Here is a 20,503-nt window from a genome sequence, read left to right as displayed (position 1 = left end):
GCAAGTGAATGACTTTTCCTATTAGAATGAATAGATAAGAAATTAATGAGTATTCAATCCTTTGTTTCTTAGGCTTTTGGTAATCATTATTATGAATTAATTTACTTCTGGGAACAATTCATGTCAATATTTAGAGCTAGTTAGTTAGCTACTCACGTCTTCCTGTACACTAGTGTGTAAAACAAGCGTTTTTCGAGTGGCTTACTATATTTGATATTTTGATATTTGATATTTTGATAAATCTACACACCCTCTAGTTAAAACACTTCTATTCAATTGCTTACCATCTGATTTTTTACAGACAGAAAAGAGTTTTTCCTTGCAAGAAGCTGTCTTCCAGGTGCCGTCAGTGTCTAGGTAGACACATGCTAATGTCTGTTTTGGTTCCCCGCTGGACCACTTGCTGTAAACTAATCTCCATCTGTCAATCCATTGATACTTGCCATTGGTCTGGAAGCAAAATCTATATGGTAATTTCAAGGTTGCTGAGAGTGACATAGCTAGTACACAGGGTCCTCAAGAGGACTCTCATGTAACCAGTATGGAATCATATGGTTACTAATGCCTCCTTTTGTGCTTGTAAATGCTAACTGCAACAAAATGTACAGTGTCTGTTATCCACATATGTACATGCAGAATGATTTTTTTCCTGCCCTCCAAAAAGTATCTAACATTAATTCAGAGCATTTTTCAAGCATTGGGAAATGGAAGGGAAAAAAGAAAGGGGGCATGAGAAAAGGCATAAAACTGGGAGTCAGATAAGACATTATGTTGGTAAGACCACCCAAAGGTCTGCATGGAAAATGGGAGTGTGGGTGGGAGTGTTCTTAATAAGCAGCGCTGATCGCCATCACTTTTGTTGTAGTTATCGTGACTGTGATTCATGGGGAAGAGTGTAGCGTGTCAAAACACACCTACCATCCAAATGTCCACCCTCCCCTGTCATACAACTGATGTAGACATCTCACAAACAGAAAGAATTTTTTTCCATAATATTCTAACTTCTTAATGGGACCAATAAAACCAATTGCATTTTCAAATGAAAAAATATATCCATTGGTCAATATGTACCGTATTATATAGCCTCCAGATTCCCTTAACTAATTTTTATCCCTGTTTCTGTCCACAACTGTATTTTGCTACTGCTACCGTAAATGAGACTACTCTAGTAGAATGTGCGAGCGCAAACACACACATAAAACCCATTCCTTCGCAGGTCTCAGATGTGCGACCTGAGATATCCTGTCACTGATCACTGAGGTACATAAACACATGGCAGGAGGGCAGGATGCATGTTGTTCCTGGAATATCTTTTAGATTAAAATAAACTCAAAGTGTGGGAGATTTTACAATTTATATTCAAGACCCATTAAATGACTCCAAACGACACACAGCATTGTTATATACTGGTTTGCAGGAGCGTTTCCTTGTGTTAAGGCATGTAAGAGTTCTTAGTTCATTAAAATCTCCACTGTATGAGTCTTATTTGAAGAACTCCAGCATAAGTGGGTACTGTACTGATGTAACATGCTGTTTTCAGCACTACACTGGCAGAAATTCGTATAGGTTACAAGATGAGAGCATAAAGTAAGATCAGGTCCAGTGTCAGCTTGACTACCTGTATGTAATGTATGTGTTCTTACCGCATTGCTGTTAAGACCAATCCACAGAGGCTCTCCATATTCCTGTGCAAGTAAGAACAACAGTGCCTGGCTATATGGGTCTAAAATGCTGGCAAGTTTTGAGGCATTGTTATTGCAGTTTTTCTGTGCTTCCTCCCAGTTCATTTTGGAATGAGTGACAGAATAGCTAATGCCACCAGAATGGTCAAAAGCAAAGTCTAGCACTGTTGCTGATGACTTAAAGAGTTCAGGATCTGTAGGAATAAGGAAAAAAAGCCACCCTAAGAACAGTTAAATCTGGAGGCCACATATATGGCTTGAGTGACTGAATAACATTTTCATTATTTACAAACCTAGTAGAAAATTGCTAATGGAATGGAACACCTTCTCATTAGTTGTTTATAAGTAACAGATAACTTCAAAACAACAGTGAACTTTCTGGATGAAAGAAATACATTTTCAGCCTCTGAGAATTTTGAATCAGTAAATTCACAGTATCTTATAATGCAGAGGTAAATTCACCCCATCAGTCAAAAATAACACACCTACCCTGCGTGTTTTCAAAATACTCTTTGCAGCTTAGCAGCTTTGTGACTGTCAATCAGGTTTATTTTGATAAATGTAAAACTTACCAGTTATGATAATCTATAGATCATTATGAATTTATGTAATTAAAATGTTTGTGGTTTTTAGCTATTTAATTACACTTTTAGAAATAAAATAATTTTGCTTTCCTAAATTCTGATGTTTTATTTATCATTCCCTTCTCCAAAACATTGCTAAGTAACACTGGGATGCAAGATGGGCCCTTAGGTTATCCCAAGATAACTGATCTAAAGCATGTTAAACAAGAAGAGTGATTTTAATCCTTGTGTTATAAATTTCAAGATTAGCAATACAGTACTCACCACTATTCTTCTGGCATATATAGCCTTTGGACTTATAACACTCCTCATTGTTCCATTTTCCTGTGTCATCAGCATGACCTCTTTTCAGAGAAACGCAATCAAACTGTTGGAGTAAGTGAAAGAATATGAGTACATTGATATTAAAAGTTATAAAACAAAATACTATAACCCCCTGGCTATCTTCACTCCTTTTTTCTTTGAATTCTGATATTGTAGGGTTTGTATTACAACTCTGGAAACCTTCCTTTTATCCTTTTCTGTCCTTTCTGGCCTCCTCTGTGGTGGCCAGCTCCACCTTGGTACTGTCTTGTAAATCTTTGTAACCTTCAGCTCAGCCTGCTTGTTCATTTGGTTATTTTCGAGGAGACATACTTGAAAGACACTATTATTTTCAAGAACTTTCTGTCACACCTTCTGTCTCGACTAATGAGCAACTATCAGTAAGGTTTTTTGAATAAGAATGCAATAAAAATAAATGGAGGTCATCCTTTGTATTTGGCTTGCAAAGCCAAGTTTAAATAGTGGTTATTCTTGACAGAATCATCTAAATGATGGTCCTTGACAGAGTTATCATCAGCTCTAGTTCTTAGAATTTCTCTTTCAGCTACACCAGATCAGGTGCTGAGTGCTTAAGAAGCTGGAACTTCAAATTTATTACAACCTGCAACAGCCTACTAAGCTTCCATGCAGAAATTTTAGGAACACCTGTTTTAGTGGCTCTTGACTCCAGTTTCTTAAGCTCGAGTAACTTTTTGATGTTATTTCACTCCTTTGAAAAGGATCCTCTGAAGGAGGTAGCTGTTAGTATCTTGAAGGTGAAGGAGAAAAGTAGAATGTACTTTTGCATAGTCTTCTTTTTTTTCCCCACTTGATAATTCCCAGGAGCGTTATTAGAGCTGCAGTGAAGTAGAGTTATGTATTGTGTTGTATCCTATATGTCTTCCTGCATGCCTTGGCCAATGGCTAGATGAGCAATAGCAGAATGAATTGGCTCAGGTGCAGATTAAGCTGGTTGTCTAGAGGTATGATTTCTGGGTTCTCTAGAGGTGTGGATACCAAAATGAAGGGAGGATGGACAGTGAGTGGAATGACATAGTCTGAAGGGCAAGTTCTGAAAGCAAGATATGGAAATAAATGGAAGAAAGGCAATGTGGGTGTGCAAATCAATCTATATTCGTCTGAATATGTAGAATGCTATTTTATTTACAGCATTCTGAGGTTTAATTTCAGTGCTAGCAGTGGAGAGGGTTTGATTGGTTTAGAAAGTAGTTGACATCTGTTGGCCCTTAGCAATTCAATTACAATTTTAAACAGGGAAGAAGTAGAAAAAAATTGAACTCTTTCCTCTTGCATGCTCTCCTCCTTCCTTTTCAAACTTGAGTGAACTTGTCAAATGTGAAAATATTTCCAACGTGTGTTGACTTCTAAAATTCTAATGTTGCATTTACATTTTCTCCAAAATGAACAGCAAATTACTATGAAAAAGAAAACTTTATTCCATCTATCCAATCTTTATTCAATCTGTTCATTGCTGCAATTTTGCCAAAGAATTTTGTGCTCTGAGATAGCTAGAATACTCAAACATTGAAACTTTTTATTGCTAATCCCAGTGTAAAGACAGATTAACAACTTGGGGAGGAGGCTGAGGCAATGTCTGTAGCAAAGTGAGCTGTTTACTTGGGTATTGCTCCTTAGATTTAACTTGATGGTAAATGCTAAGCAGTGTTTACCTGTTGCAGATTGTGGCCGTCTTCTGGATGTAGACTGGGAAACAAAATGGGTTCTACAAGTTTTGGGGAATCTGGAGCCCAGTTTGTATAGGAGACAGCACTTCCATCAGTCCAAACAAAGTTGAGTTCACTGAGTATATCATTCAAGCCAATCCAGGGATCATTTGAAACATCCTTCAAATGGTAAGTGAGAAAAGCTGGAAAAAAAGCCAATAGAAAAGAAGGTGAACATGTCATGTCATCAGTCAAGACATGAGCTCATAAACAAATCATTAAGTACTTTGTTTGTTAGAGTCTTGTAAATACATTTTAATTAGCATTTGATCAGAAATTTACCCAATTTTATTATTTCAAGGTTATGCCAAGGCTTTGCCTGTGAAAAGTCTCAAAGAGTGAAAGTTTTTAGAATGATGAAGCAAGATTGGAAAGAGGAAAGATATAAAAAACCTGCCTGACCACTGTGTTATCTAATGAGTCCACTTATTTCAACACTCAGGATGAGCTGATTGACTGATGGAAATGTGTAGCTGTATACAGCTGCAAAAGGAAGCCCGGGAACATAGGCAAGGTGAAAATGTGCCTTCCTCTGACATTCTACTGCTGAATTAAGTTGCAGAATTTAGGCAGTCATTTCAGAGAGGTATAGTAATATATCCCTTTCTATTTCTGGCAGAAACAGACCAGACCATAGATTCCTTTTCTTTCTCTGTGTCTAAAACTACAAATGCCAGGTCTGGATTTGTTATTTTATGCTAGTTCATACCCTATAAATAATGTAAAGCAGTTTGCATGGAACAGGAGGAAGCAACCCTTAGCATCACTAGCGTGCCCTAGACAGATGGTTCCACTTCTTCCAAAAAAGTTTTATGCCATGGCCATGTAACCCATATTGAGTATACGTATTATAAAATATGTACATTTACATACTGTCTTTTTTCCATGTTCTTCTTTGCAGGAAATGACCACTGTATACAGAGTAAATGCTATCTATTACCTAAAGAGCTGTTGCACTATACCTTGTACTTGTTCATTATGTATGCTCGCCAGGTTTCCTCCAAGGTTCATACAAGTTCTTCTTGCAGTATGCCAGTATGCATAGGAAGAGCCAAAAAACTTGTAACACTAGGGAAAAATGAGTATAGACTGTTAGTGAGTGACAGCAAAAGGAATTTAGGTTTGGATTGCACTAGTTTAAGTAGAAATTAGCCCAACTCAGGCCCACAAAATAATTTTCCAAAGTCAAAACCATTCACAAATTTTAAATTTACTCTGTGTATTTCTGTGAGGGACTGGGAAAGTCACAACAAAACTCAAACAACCATTTATAAACCACAGTAGGAGTCTGATGAGAATCTAATGTGGTAACTAACACAGAGATTTTGAGAAGCTATACTCCATCATTAGTAAAAGACAAAGTGCTGACTCTGTAAGAAAGGCCCAGCCCAGGGTTTCATGTGGAATCATCTGAACTTTCTGAAAAACGTTTTTGACCTAGAACCTAAGGTCAGTGTGCTCCCATGTATGTATTCAGCCTTTTTCATTTTACAGCTCTTTTATTAATGGAAGTATATGAGTCATGATTTCTTAAAAAGTGTATAGTCACCACATTACCAATACACGTTCACCCTGAAATGGTTTTGGTAATTATGAGTGTGCCTAGTGTGCCCTCTCCATGTTTACAGCTCACCCTCTGCTCTGTGGCATGCCAGTAGCACTGTCAGAGAATTATCTTGCATAGTTTGTGGAAAATAACAACTCTGATGACTATAACAAAAATGCAAAAAAAGTGTACTGGCATAAACTCCACTGGTGTGAGTATCCATGGGTGCTTTCAGAACAATATTGTATATTAGATGCAAATAGAACCCTCACTTAATAAACATATCAAATTTGTCCCTTTTGGGAGGAGGCAAGCATTACATTGAAGCCTGTTTGGACAAATTTGGCCTTATTTCTGATTTGTTCCAGCTGAAATGACTGATTTTACGCTGTAGTTGGTGCTTTCAGTTCAATTAAGTTCAATTTTTTTGAAAGTATATACAATGTAGCAGTTTTTCCAATGTATCTCAGATGACCACTTCTCAGAAAAAGTTAAAAATCTGTAAAAACTGCCATCTTGCAAGAATTAGGCAACTGGTTCAATTTTTAATGTAACATTGAATAATCACTGTCAAAAGATATCAGAGAGACAAAAGGCTGTTGTATATCTTTAAGTACTCTCCGAAGGACTAATATCATTAAGCTTAGATGGATGTTATCATACCTGATTTTTGAATAAAAGCCAATCTTCAGGACATCCTCCAGGAGGTGAAGGTACTGCTGAAGGAAGTGTTGCATTCATAAAACTTCTGTGCCTCTCACAGATATAACCGTTTGAAAAACCACAGCTGACATCATTCCACAAGCCTGAAATCAATTTAAATATAGATAATAAGACAGTGAATAAGATTGAAATTTGTGGGAAAGTGTACTGGCTTCTGTGCTTGTAGGTTCGAAAGCAGTCTGCCTGGGAATGTGAGATAACATGCCTCAGCTCCACTCTACCTCCCAGCATCACTGCTTACAGGAGGATTTTGGTCCTGCTGTCACTGTGGGAGTAGTGGCCATACGAGATGGCTCATATGGCAACTTTGAGACCTCTGAGTAGAACCCACCCCAACAGCTTCGTTGTACTGAAACATGCAAGTGTAAAGTAACACTTTATCTGCGAAACACTATAAAATGTGAAACTCCATATATGTTCTGTTCCTTTGGTAACTAGTCTCTAGTTATTTTTTGAAAGACCAATTTGCTGTTGATTTGAATAGAACATATTGTGTGTGCAGCTGAAAAATCAGTGATCAAATTGTCCCTACATTCCCCATTAAAATAAATTTATTATATTCCACTTTTTTGGCTAATATTGCCCCTGAAGAAACCTCAGATATAACAATTATACTTTATTATGCATATTTTCCCAAATTGCTGGGAAAGAGTGGATTAAAGTTGGCAATATATTTTTAACAAACAGGGGAAGAGCCATACCCATAAAAATACTTTTTAGAAAAAGTTGTATAACTTACCATCCTTTTTGTTTAAGACTACACAATTTTCTTGAGCATCTGCAAAGTTGGGCTCACCCTGTGCCCAGGCTGCATAGTGCACCGGGCTTCCATCCATCCAACTGAAAAAAACCAACACCAAAACAGTAGCGGTTGCTCAGACGACGTTCATGGAACAGTTCAGAAAATTCTACCTTAACATGTTAAAAATATTTTTTAAAAAATTACAGCTGAGTCTGTCTGTAAATTGAGTTTCCATTAGGATTAAAAGACCTTAGATAATGAAATCCCTGCATGCCAAATCAAAGAACAAAAATGCCTTTATTTTTAACAGACATTATCTATATATTCGTAGCATTCCCTATAAAAATGCCATTCAAAACAGTGTTTTTACAATGTACTTAAACCAAGGGAGAGCACATATTTCAACATGCAATATAACTCTCTGAATCTGCATTTATCTCCCTTGCAGTGGTCCCTCCAGAAGGAACAAAAACTTCTACAACTGCTTTTTATGAATCTTCATGTAGCTTTTTTACCTACCTAAACTGTTGATCAGCATTCTGAATTAATCCTATGAAATATGAGTCCAATTTGCCATTTTTTAATACCTAAACACAAAAATGTACTTTTAGTTAGTGCTGTCTAGTATTTAGTAGTTATCTAATATGAACAAGTGTAATTTTTGCGCTATGGAAGCAAGTAGATGAATACACATTGTATAAAAGATCATGTGTAGTCACCAGAGAGGACCCTGTTGAAGTAAATACCATACATCACATACTTTTGCTTTATCATCTTTATTGCTGCTTACCTAGTTTGGGCTGCATTACTGGTATGATCAAAGCTTTCAAAGTTGTGTTCTCAATTTAAAAAGAAACAAGGAAGACTTGAGAAAAAATTTAGTACAAAATTTTTTTGTACTTTCCTGTTCTTAAGCAGCCATGTAATTCCTGTGTCTCAACCTGTCTGTCCTCTCCTTCTTTCATATCCTTTCCCACATAACAAAAGCAAGCATCTAATAGTGTGAAACAGAAAGGAGGTTGTGCAGCTACTTTGGTATTACTATACCAAACAGGATTATGGCAGAGGTTTGAGGCACCATCCATGCTATCAAATTGTTAGCATGGCCCTGCCACGGCTTTGGCATGTGCCCATCAGAACCATCTCAGGCAACGTGTAGTCAGTACCCTTGAAATACATGAACCGTTTTGATACATGTTGCAGGAAAACTAATTCATGAAGGTCCTAGTTCGTCAGTCCCTGACCTGGGCCAGGCTAAACCTTTCTTTGAAAAGTTGTTTTGTTCAGCAACATGATGTGGTATGTGACCATCAGAGCTACACTAGCAGCAGCCTCACATTTACACGTAACGCTGTATTCTAGAATATGATATTCAGATGAGAGGTAACCACCCTGGCAAAAGGACAGTTTTCTCAGTATACACCTAATCTGCCTGTTCATTGCTCCTTATACACATTTGGTCATGGGCAGAACTCTATTTAGATTAGAATATAGAAGAATATGTCCACTGTAGTAAATGGTAGATTCTTTTGCATTTATTTTCCTAAAGAGAAGCTCTGCTCTGTAGAATAAATATTTTTTCATTGAACATTTAAATCTAATGCTAATAAAATTTAGTAATACTATGCAACAAGCACATTCTCCTGTACTTCATGAGCATATGCAGCAGGGTATACAGGCCATACATGGTATAACATAGTCAAATTTCCTCTTACACATTTCCACAAAAATTTTCTTTCACTATTATTTCGAATTGTAGCAAGATCTCCATGATTGCTTTTGCAGAATGTTCTGGCTTTCTCCATAGGGGTCTTTTCTGTGCTGAAAAAATATTGTTTGTCCCCTTTTAAAATCCAGCCATCTTCTGTGACTTCATATGCTGCAACACAGAAGAGGAATCTCTGTATTCTTCATGGTCCTTACACAAAGCTGGTGTTGTTACATGTTACCACCCTTTAGATAAGAGAAAATAAACAGAAGCTTACTGGCAGAAGGGCCCAGAGGTTCTGGTTTCAATGGTGTCCCTGTAATGAAATGGGAAAAAAATGAAGATGTAAAATATTTCCCAAATGTTGAGCCAGTGTAAGTGTTCAATTAGTGGAAATGATCTTAATGTCTATCAATTTTCCATATTTTACATATTCAATGCAGAATATATATAGTATCATTGGTCTTTGAACTTTTGATCTTTGAAAAAGAGCAAAAATGGATGTTCAGGGAATAACAGATGTATTACAGCCCTACATCTCTGTCTTGGTAGATGTTTGGTAAGCGCATCTTGTACATCCTGAATGTTGCCCAAATCAGGTGACTGAAGTTAGTCTAAATGAGTACTTGTTTCTGAAAAAAAACTAAAGAGTGAAAATACTTTACTTCAATGTTGGTATACTTTGCACAATAATAAGAGATTCTTTATGGACATGGTCTTGTATCTGAAAAAGAAATTCAAACACTAAACAAATTTTTGCTTCAAAATATTTTAAATTTTATTAGTAATTATCTGTTTGTGAAACTTTTTTTCTCTGTGAAACTACTTTGTGAACAATCACATTTGACTGAAAATCCACCAGCTTTTGAGAAATAATTTAAATGAAAAATTTCCATATCACACAGAGTGGGATATTGGAGCAATGTATCTCTAAACATGGAAGGCCAAGAGCTATAAAAATGTAAAACAAATGTCACCTTTATAATTTTTTTCCACAAGAATTCATCGTAATGTTCGAGTTGCTGTATGTGTAATTACATTAAATACAGTGTGACACACAGGCTTGGGTAAAACAAAGTTGCACCTTTTAAAAAATAATCTCTTGTATGGTTCATTAAACGATCTAAAAGAAAAAAAAATATATGTCTGTTCTGGAAGTAGAAAGTGTTATGACTATTTCAGCATCTTTCAGTATGACATGCACTGCTGACTAATGATGGTAATTTCTTCAGGCTATAATTTCTGCCATTCATGCACTAATAGTAATTAACAGTATACAACTACTGTTGACACTTTTGCTAATGATTTTTAGTTGTGCTGATCATGCAGGTGAGGAATTACAAAGGAAGTTACCAGGAAAGGTATCTTCACAACATCTCTTTGAGATAGATGCCTATGACTATTACTTTTTAAGCATGAGAAGCTGAGACAATGTGCCTTGGTTAGAATCAGATTATTTTGAATAATTCACCAGTGCAGAACTGATCTTATTTAGAAAAGTATCCCTTTAAACATTAACCCTTACTGCTAGTGTGAAGGAGCCTAGAGAGCCACCAAAGCAACACTCCTGTTAGTCTTGGAAGTAAAATGTGCAACTCAATACAAAGCTATAATTGATTCCTCTCTTATTTTGCTGGATATCTTTCTCAACAGTAAAATTTTGAAAAAAAACCCACAGAAGTATAAACATAGAAGATTTTGCTGCTGGCATGAGACGAAGATGTGAGCCTACCTATTGCCTTAAAGTACATAAATTTTGAAGCTTGGATTACCAACTTTTCATTACAGCAAGCCTGTGGTTACAGGAGTATCTTTACATTTCATCTTAAAAGAGAATTATTCTAGTATGCTGGTAGTCTTGTTTAAATTAAAGTAGGTGACTAATGTGTCCTTGTGTAGCATTCAAGCTACACCTGAGCGGAGGAGTGAAGTTTCACTTCACAAAGGATACAGAGATTTAAAGTAATCTTTTTTTTGCAAATTGCAAGCTTCTCTTTCTCCCTCTCTGCCCCCTTAGCCCCCAACTTGGAAATTCCCTACAAGTAAAAGTTCCAAGAAGCAGTTTCACATCAGTCAAAGCTTCTGTTTTGACAAAAATCTGCTTTTGGGCAGAGCAGTGGATTTTACCAGATAAGCCCTTGAGGTTGCTTTCACCTTATTTTCTATGATTCTATAATTACATAAACAAGTATATTTTCAGTAAGGCTTATCATATAATATTTTTTTAAAATAAAACAAAAAAAAAGTTTAACAGTTGAAACATTGTATTCTGAAAGCATTTATATGTCTTGACCTATTTTTCATTACACAAAATTCCTGTGAAATCAACCAAATGTTCTACAAGCATGTAACTTGCAGAACTTCCTGTTTTGATAGACTCAGCTTAAATTTCTTCCTAATGTGAGTTTAGAGTAAAAAGTAACCTACCTTTCTTTATTTCGCAAATCCAGTTATGACTGTATTCACAGTGCACCTTAATCCATGACATGAAAGGCTCTTCACTGATTGCTCCACAATATTCAAATGCAGTATTGTAAAAATAATTATTTTTCTTATAATTCACCTACAGAAGAAACACAACGTTGTTTTTTATTCTTATCATACAGGAAAAAAATTTGTACTCTGGAAGGAAAGAGAAGTAGCACTGAAGTTTCAAACCACTCCTTACTTTCCTCTTATGGCTGTGCAGCCTATGTGGGCTATTAAAGCAATATAGTCACTCCGCAAGAAAAAAGAAAGGCTCTGGGTTTACACAGCATTTAACAGACTCCAGCAGTCCCATGAAAACTCGAATCAAATGAGGTTATATATCAATAGCAGAGAAAAGGAGCGTGTCAGTATAGCACCACTGACTAATAAAAATCAGGAGAGACCTTTCTCATATATTTGCCACTTAGATAATCATCTCTGTAGCTGCAACTACTACTCCATGTTACCACTGTTGCGATGGTCTAACTTCAGGGTTTATTGGCCTTTTTCTTTTCCGAACTGGTATGAAGAATAAGGACTTAGAGTTACCCAGTGGCAAGGTAGACATTTTTGGGAATTCTTATACAACTTTCATCCACACCAGTCATTGAAACAGCTCCAACAGCAAAAATACAGAACAGAAAGAAACTGGCAAGGTCAAACACTCACCGGGGATCCGTCACTCCAGGAAAGCCCACCATCAGGATCCAAACACTGCAAACCTATCCAGAAAGGCTGAGATGATGGGGGTTTTTTCCTAGAGTGTGAAAAAATGTGTCATAGAAGAAGAGGATGTATGTGGTTAGCTCTGTTAAATTTTGCAAGTTACGTGGTGTCCTGGTTTCAGCTGAGATAGAGTTAATTTTCTTTACAGTGGCTGGTATGGGGCTATGTTTTGGATTTGTGCTGAAAACAGTGTTGATAAAACAGAGATGTTTTAGTTGTTGCTGCACTAGTCAAGGACTTTTCAGCTTCCCATGCTCTGCCAGGTGCAGAAGAAGCTGGGAGGGGACACAGCCAGGATTGTTGATGCAAACTGACCAAGGGGCTATTCCATACCATATGACGTCATGCTCAGTATATAAAGCTGGGGTAGAAGAAGGAAGGGGGGGACATTTGGAGTGATGGCGTTTGTCTTCCCAAGTAACCATTACGTGTGATGGAGCCCTGCTTTCCTGGAGATGGCTGAACACCTGCCGGCCCGTGGGAAGGAGTGAATGAATTCCTTGCTTTGCTTTGCTTGCGTGCACGGATTTTGCTTTGCCTATTAAACTGTCTTTATTTCAACCCACGAGTTTTCTCACTTTTACTCTTCTGATTCTCTCCCCCATCCCACCAGCGGGGAGTGAGCGAGCAGCTGTGTGGGGCTTAGTTGCCGGCTGGGGCTCAACCGTGACACGTGGGACAAAAACTCTCACACTTATTGAAAACTTTAAATAGAGTTGAAATTTTAAAAAGAGCAAAATGCTGTTGGTCAGCAAACTCCCATTAGCAAGTAAGTGAAGGTCATGCCTTAAAATTTTCTACTTTGCAAATGGTTGTGTTGAAAACAGAGCACATTGTTTTTCTTTATTGATGTTGTGATTATAGTGTTCTTGAGAAATAAAATGTTCAGGTTTGCTGAAAGTCACAATTTAGTTTCAAAATGGTTCAGTGAACAAACTCAGAAATGAGTCTGAAGAAGAAGCATTCAAACGATTTGGTTGGGATTTTTTTAATTTAAAACATTTGTGGATGATGACAAATTTTAGGAACTCCAAAAATGTCTTTGAAAATGCTACCCATATGAAATATTTTCTCAGTTCTTTTTCTTATGACTGTGATGATAAACAGATGTAGATTTTCAACTAATTATCTCAGGAGCAACTCAAGAATATTTTTATTTATTCCTATATAAAGTATTGTTACACCAAAATATCAATTATTAGATATTTTGTTTACTTACATTATTAAGTCTTCTATCACTGTTTGCTCTTCTTCACTTCTAATGGCAGCCAGGTCTCCTCCTATTTCTCTGCAGAAATCTCGGGCTTCAAACCATGTTTTCTTTTGGTTTTCTTCTCTCACAAAAAACTATTGATAGATTTTAAGGTAGAACACTATGTTTACAATATGTTAAAAATAAATCTACTGACTGCCTTGTATAAGCAAAATAGGAAAACGTTCCATTGCAATTATCCATTGCGATTAAAGAGTATGCTGCTTGAATAACCTTACATATCACTGGTAGAGTGATAATTGCAGTGATTTCCATGAATAATTGTGTAAAAACTTACTACATTTGTGCAATAACGTGCCATTCTCTGAAGTTTAGATGCCCTGTCTATTTGGTGCTCTTCTGTCTCATGAGTAGGATTATTGGAAAAATTAATACTTACTCTGAAGCATGAATTAGTGCTATTGCTTGTATCCCAACCCAAGGGACATTTGGAATCAGAAACGGTTTCAGGAGCAAGAGGAAGAGCAATTTTTTCAGCTAGTTTTTTGCAGACAAATTTTGCCTTTACTCCACAGTTCTGAACATCCCATAGTCCAGCTGCATTTCCAGTCCTTAGGGCAACACAACCAGCTTCATTCCCTTTGTGAGATATAAAAGAAAATTGAAATGTGTTTAAAAGTGGTTCCCCTGACATTTTTACAGCTCATGTGATTAATTTACAAAAGACTGTTTGAAATACTAAGTGTAGTGTCTGCTCAAAGGAGGAGCTTTGTAAAGAAAGGAAACCAGCGAGCGGAGTCCTTCATCATCTTCCCTCCCCTTTGAAAAGCTTTACAAGTGCATGAACAACCCCTTGCCTGCCTCTTTCCTATGCCGCTCACTGCAAGGATTTGACAGCCTGTCACCCGGGCTGGAAAGGGTTTCACCCTTTCCGTTCAGTTTCATTTTGCTCTTGTAAGCAATGAGGAGCCAGAAAAGAAATATTTCCATGGCAGCTTAAATAAAAGACACTCCTATTTCAAAGGCAGAATGTTCGTATGTGTCATCGTGGATGTGTTTTAGCAAAGTTGGGAAACAGTTTAGAATTAAAACACAGAAAGTTCCCTAGTAGCATAAATTTACTCTGGTGGCAGAGTACCAGGCATTGCTGCGTTCCAGTTTGTGTACAGAACACCTTCGCCAGTCACCCACTTGAACATCCTTTGCTCTTCTGTGTCTGAGAGACCAATCCAAAAATACTTCTCAGAGCTCAGACCAACGAGGCTGGTCAGGTAGGCTTGCTCATATCTGAAATGACAGGAGTCAGATGGGGATTAAGCCTAGCTTTCCCTTAGTCTGCCATTTCTCAGCATCCTAAACTACACAAGACTAGAATGAATGGAGTCTCCATTAGGTTTCCTTTTAAGTGGAAATACGTTGCTTAACTGGATAGCAGATGGACTAGCTTCAATAGCAGGTGCAGCCATGCTATACTGAAAAACTGCTCCTTACAGAACAGAAGCAGCTGTGGTCTGTTTTTTCAGAGTAAAGTACTGGAAAACATGAATGTGTAAAATATATTTTGGTTAGAAAAGACCTACTGTATTTACTGATTTCTTTTTTTTATCCAGAAAAAGGATATTCTGGTTTTCTGGTTTCACACTTTTTTCCCCAAACTTTCTCAACTATTTTATAAAATTCCAAGATTATTCCATCAGAGGCACAGTTTTTAAACTCTTTTCATACCTGTCTCCTACACTTGTTAAATAACCACTGCTCCTTTCACAGGTTTTCTTTGCTTCTGAAAATGTTACAGATGTATGTCCAACCAGGTAGCAGTAAAAGCCATGTCTTTCCCAGCCCTGTCAAGAACATGTGGAATACATTTGCAGTAAAAAGAGCATATGTTACAGTGCTTGAATTTCAGTGTCTGCTCTTAAATCAACATATTTTTAATATAACTTAATGTGGTAATATATTAATTTGAATTCCAGTGGACTAATGGAAATTAAGCTTAGTAAACATCCAGAAAGAAGAGATTTAATGCATATGAGTCCCCTTTGTTTGACAATTAGTAACTGATAAATTTTAACATTAAAAAGTCAGAGGCACACAAAATGGAGAGTGTATTCAGAAGTGGGTGAGTAAAATACTTCCTTGCTCAGAACCGAAGAGAGTATTCTGTGTTATAGTGAACCGCTGACTCAAGTTCCCTGACATCTCTAGGCTAAAAGAACAGTAACTAGACTACTTAATTGATTTAACTCATCAGCTCACCTAAGAAGTCTGACTGAAGAGGTAGCATAAAAACTATTGAAAAGCAAAATCCTCAAAATTACAGCTGAATTCCAAGTCACTTTTCCTCCTATACCAGCTCAAGGTTTGCTTGCTGCATCCGAGAAAGGCAAATAAAATCTGTGTTTAGTATTTGGCTGCTGCCTAGGTCCATCTAGTGCAATGGATCTCAGCTCTGTTCCCCATATGGGGTTGTGGGAAATGTTACTAAATATAGAACAGTAGTAAACAGGAAAGTAAAAAGAGGGAAAAAGAGAAGGAAAAAAAAAAACAGTAGGATACAATAACTTCTTCAAAAGAAATTCACTCATAAAAGCAATTTGGTTGTTTTGATTTGGCTTCAATAGTGAGATTTGTCATCATCTTGCATCATGTCACATAGTCCAGAAATGGTTCCCAGTCTCTACTACATCTTAGATAACCGCAGACAGTTGTAGAACAATATAACAAATATGCAGAAAACCGCAGTAATGGCTTTCGCCTCTTTCACAGACAGTTATGAGAGATAATGGGCCTGACTCATATTGACTAAAAAAATTTCAGAATAACTTTATTTTAAATAAGGGAATGTAGTGAAAATTATCACCCTGAATTTGATGTACAATCACACTTGTTAGGGGGAAAAAGAAAGATAGTTTCAATGTCAAGTGGAGCTTGTGAAAACAATGGATTTTTGCTAACCAGATTCTTGGTTACTCTTTCTTCTTACCTTCAGGCAAGCAGGATCAGTCTTCACTGTCCCAGAAACTCCTTGTAGTGGGTCTCTTCTGCAGATGTAACCTAGCTTTCTGTCACAGGCACTGTCTGCCCAGTATCCATCCTAGGTGCAGTTTGGGAAGAGGTGAATAATAGTGATTCAGAACCTGTTTCCTTTAGAAACGTTATTATTGGTTTTTAAATGTTGCTTCAATGCAAGAATAAAGATCTGTACTTTTTAATGAATTCCAAGTATTTGTGCTTAATTGTGAGGTTATGTTAAGCTAACTAAGTGTCACGGGCAGACTGTTAAGGTTTGCTTGGCATATAATGTACACTCACAATCAGACATGAACATTTATCTAGTTATCTCTAATTTAATTTTAAATTTAATTTAGAACGACCATCTTTCTGAGTGAATAAAGATACCATTCCCTGATTTGCTTCTAAGTTGCATTCATAAAAAACCTAGAAATAGAAACAAAAATCAAATAGTATAGTGCTACACAAATGTGGAATGATTCTACCTCTCCTGCCATAATGACACAATCTTCTTGCCCATTGATTGCATGGGTTGGTTCTCCAGGCAACCATTTGGTATATGTCACAGGAGTCCCATCACTCCACTCAAAGTACATTTGAGTGTTGAGGTCATTCAGACCAATCCACAGCTCATCTGCAGCTTCTAAGAACAGAAATTCACCTGGGTTAGTACCTGAGTTGAAACAGTCCATAGGAGCAAGATTTTATGGAGATGAGCTGAAATTGCCATGTTACAATACAAATTCATCTAGATTAAATGACAGTGGAGTTTATTTGAAGATCTAATTCACATTCTTCTTTCAAGAAGTTAAAAAATGAGATACCAGCAGGAAATGAGATTCCTCAGCTTTATCAGTAAAAGTCCATTACTGTATCTACAGCTACAGGGTGTCTGAGGCAGATAATCTGCCCAAATGCTGCAGTAGCTAGAGCTGTTATTTCCTTCAAGTGATTTCATGCAGTGAAGAACAAATGAAAATCAAAATGAAAAGAATGAAAAAGACAACAAAGAGAGCACTAATGATTCCTTTTGTGGTTTTCTGGTGTTTGTTTTTTTTTTTTAACCTATATATCTATACCCTTAGTGGGCTTCCCTATAAATATTACAGAAAAAAATTAACATTTTTTTAAAATCCTATAAGATTTCTAATAATATACTTCTCCATTTGTACCAAACACTGCCCTGTAGAAATACTCACTGTAGCCAAGCTGAGACAATATGAAACCATGCTCCTCAGGGTTGTGGATACTGGCCATATTGCCATTGCTTTCATTGCAGGAAATTAGGGCTTCTCTCCATACTCTGGGTTCTCTATGAACCATGAAACAGTGATCTCCATAGGGCAACCATCCTTCTGGGCATTTAACAGGCTCTGCATCCCCTCAAAATCAATAGATACTTCAAGTTTTTAAACAGTGCAAACTGAAGTCTAGAATAAGTGCAATTACATTTGAAGTTGGTTAATTAACTAATTCGAATGAAAATGGAGTGATTACAGATAAGCAGTACTTCTATTCATTCCTCATACATATAAAGCATTTTAGTCTGTTTGCTATTGTACACTGTACTTTTACAGAAAACATACTGCATTTTAACAAAAGAGGAAAATAATGGAGCCAGTGGTAACTGGGCTTCACTAGTGTGAAATATTCACTTTTGGACAGAGAAATATTTTGGAATTCCATGTGTAGTGTTTTCACACAATATACCCCACCCAATTACGTTTTTCATATTTCATAAAGGCATTATTACTGCAGCACAAGTAATTATCTGCACACATGGCTTTCCATACTAAGTCTCATTAAATAAATCAGAGAAAAGTGTAGTTGAAAAGTGGTCTGAAGGAACTTGCTCTTTTTTGCCATCTTTCTAGGTTATAGGCAATCCCACTGAGAAGGTGGTTTCAGCCTGTGGGTGCCATCTTTCCAAGACTTCAGTGATAAGCCTTGGTGTTTTCATTAGAATGCACTGCAGGTGAGGCATCTCTAACTTTATTTTCACGCCCGTGCAGTCCATGATACTTTTGTGATAGTGTATGGCTTAGACCAGTGCCTCTGGAATCATGAATAATAACATGAAATAAAAATTGCTTGTGTGGTTACTGGGTTCCAGGAACGTTTCCAGTATTTAAATATATTTGGTTAAAGAAATAACAGTATGCTTTGTTCTGTGCCACTCATCAAAGCAGAACAAATGACAATGCTTCTTTTGTATTATTTTAAATAGCTGTGAAATTTCATTTTAGTGACACAAATTCTGTCTTTATCAAAGGGTTTTTGTTTGCTTGACATACCTGATGGAAGAATGAAAGGATCCTGTGTGGAGTTTTCCTTTTTACAGATATAGCCAACTTTCAGCTCACATGGCTGGTTTTCCCATTTAGCATCTCTTCTGGGATTTAGTACTGCACAGAGTTTCTCAGGCTCAGGCTCAGGGCTTCCTTCATGGAATAAAAACCAAATTATTTTTATGTAGCACAGGTTTTATGTCAGCAGCTGAAAGAACAATTTGCTTCCATCCTTTTCATGTGTCAATTACGGACTCATTATTTCATTGCTACAGTTGTTTTTCTACCGGAGATAAGGAAATGTAATTTAAAAGTACACATCAAAACATTTCTTTGGATGCTTGTTGCATAATTCACACTTTCTGCCATATTTGATTGCAGGATAGTGGTCTCAAAAATAAGACATTCCTGTAACTTTTGTGAAAATTGTTGGTTTGCACAGAAGAGAGACTAAACTTTGAGCCCGCACTGAAAGAAAGGCTGCAGCAAGTCCTTTCCTTGCCCCCCCACCTGTTTAATCAGCCTGTTCATAGGGGCCAGCCATACATCTGCTGAGGAATATGTAGCTCACAACCAGTTGCAGAATAAATTATGTTGTTGCCCAGTCAGTAGATGCTGGACTGAAGAGTTGAGACATTGAAGGGGTAGCTGGTGCTGCTACAGTTGCAATGCCATACACAGACTGTAGGAAATCAGAGTTCATAGTTCATAGTTTCACAGCTCATGAAACATCTAGTTCTATACACAGTTTGTGGTCAGGACCCAGTTATGCTAAGGACTAATAAAGAGCTTAAACATGAAATCAGAGGACACAGTTTGAGCTAATGTCTTTGGGCAGGAACATGGTAAGGCAGCATCTTAACATAGTTCATATTCAGACAAGGAATTTTACAGATGTGAAGGGAGAAGAGCATTCTTCAGAGTAAGAGCCATCAGCTTCTAACAATAAAAAGACATTTCAAAACCTGAAAATCAGAGTTCTAGCTCTGCATTGTAGAACTAAACCAAGCTCAGTGAATGAATATTATTTGTTAAAAATATGAGAAAAAAGCAAAATGCCACCTATCTGTGGGATATGTTGTCTGGCAGTTGAGTAGGGAGTGGTGGGAACCTAGACTGGTCAAAGCCTAACAGAGTGGGCTTCCTCTTTATGGGAGCATGTTAAATGGCTTCTAGTTTCTAGAGCTGTGCTTAGCAGACCACAAAAATAATAATATGAAATTCCTAAAATAAAATATAAGGCACATCTGTTAGATGAGGCATACCAAATCACATGTGAAAACAAATCTCATTTCCACAGTTGCCCTTGCAGGGGAGTATTTCCTTTCTCTGTCAGGTTCTGGTCCAATAGCTTTCAGTGATGTGCTGGAACAAAAAAGTTACACTCAGGCCCTTTGGAAAGGTTCTTTCTGCATGGCCCCTTGGCAACTTGGCTGCAGATTTGCTCCTTGCTGCAAGCCGAGTGTCCTCCCATGCCCTCACACTTGCTGTGTGTCTCTCCCCTGCCTGCCCCTGCAACCAGCCCTCCAGGAGGTTCTCCAGGACCACTGTCCTTGGGGAATGGGCAGTGTTTTCCTTTTCTCAGTGTGATGACTTACTTTTTTTTTTCCCCCTCCGCCCAAAAGTTACAACTTATAATAATTTTGCAGTAAACTGGACATGTGTAGATTAACTCATCATAACTACCATCATGTTGTTGCATACATGTTGCATATATCATGTTGTTGCATACATCATTATACAGGAACTCCAAGGGTGTGGG

General features: G+C 37.2%; 1 protein-coding gene across 1 annotated transcript in view; it reads right to left on the bottom strand.

Moving 5' to 3' along the window:
• Positions 1–20,503, bottom strand: part of LOC140647150 (macrophage mannose receptor 1-like) — a 34,551-nt gene that overhangs the window by 6,069 nt on the left and 7,979 nt on the right. The window contains exons 6-25 of the mRNA XM_072851514.1: positions 18,748–18,894; positions 17,653–17,826; positions 16,939–17,096; positions 16,425–16,535; positions 15,167–15,282; positions 14,580–14,728; positions 13,881–14,080; positions 13,448–13,575; positions 12,172–12,259; positions 11,461–11,596; positions 9,311–9,349; positions 9,041–9,204; positions 7,845–7,912; positions 7,323–7,423; positions 6,524–6,666; positions 5,277–5,382; positions 4,261–4,457; positions 2,531–2,633; positions 1,644–1,876; positions 285–450 (exon numbers count right to left, since the gene is read on the bottom strand). Coding sequence (XP_072707615.1) covers positions 285–450; positions 1,644–1,876; positions 2,531–2,633; positions 4,261–4,457; positions 5,277–5,382; positions 6,524–6,666; positions 7,323–7,423; positions 7,845–7,912; positions 9,041–9,204; positions 9,311–9,349; positions 11,461–11,596; positions 12,172–12,259; positions 13,448–13,575; positions 13,881–14,080; positions 14,580–14,728; positions 15,167–15,282; positions 16,425–16,535; positions 16,939–17,096; positions 17,653–17,826; positions 18,748–18,894 — 2,727 coding nt within the window. The remainder of the gene's footprint in view (positions 1–284; positions 451–1,643; positions 1,877–2,530; positions 2,634–4,260; positions 4,458–5,276; positions 5,383–6,523; positions 6,667–7,322; positions 7,424–7,844; positions 7,913–9,040; positions 9,205–9,310; positions 9,350–11,460; positions 11,597–12,171; positions 12,260–13,447; positions 13,576–13,880; positions 14,081–14,579; positions 14,729–15,166; positions 15,283–16,424; positions 16,536–16,938; positions 17,097–17,652; positions 17,827–18,747; positions 18,895–20,503) is intronic.

This window comes from Ciconia boyciana, chromosome 2 (assembly GCF_034638445.1).
Source record: "Ciconia boyciana chromosome 2, ASM3463844v1, whole genome shotgun sequence".
Lineage (NCBI taxonomy): Eukaryota > Metazoa > Chordata > Aves > Ciconiiformes > Ciconiidae > Ciconia > Ciconia boyciana.
Note: the sequence above shows the minus strand (reverse complement) of the source record. Positions and strands in the feature narration are given on the sequence as shown.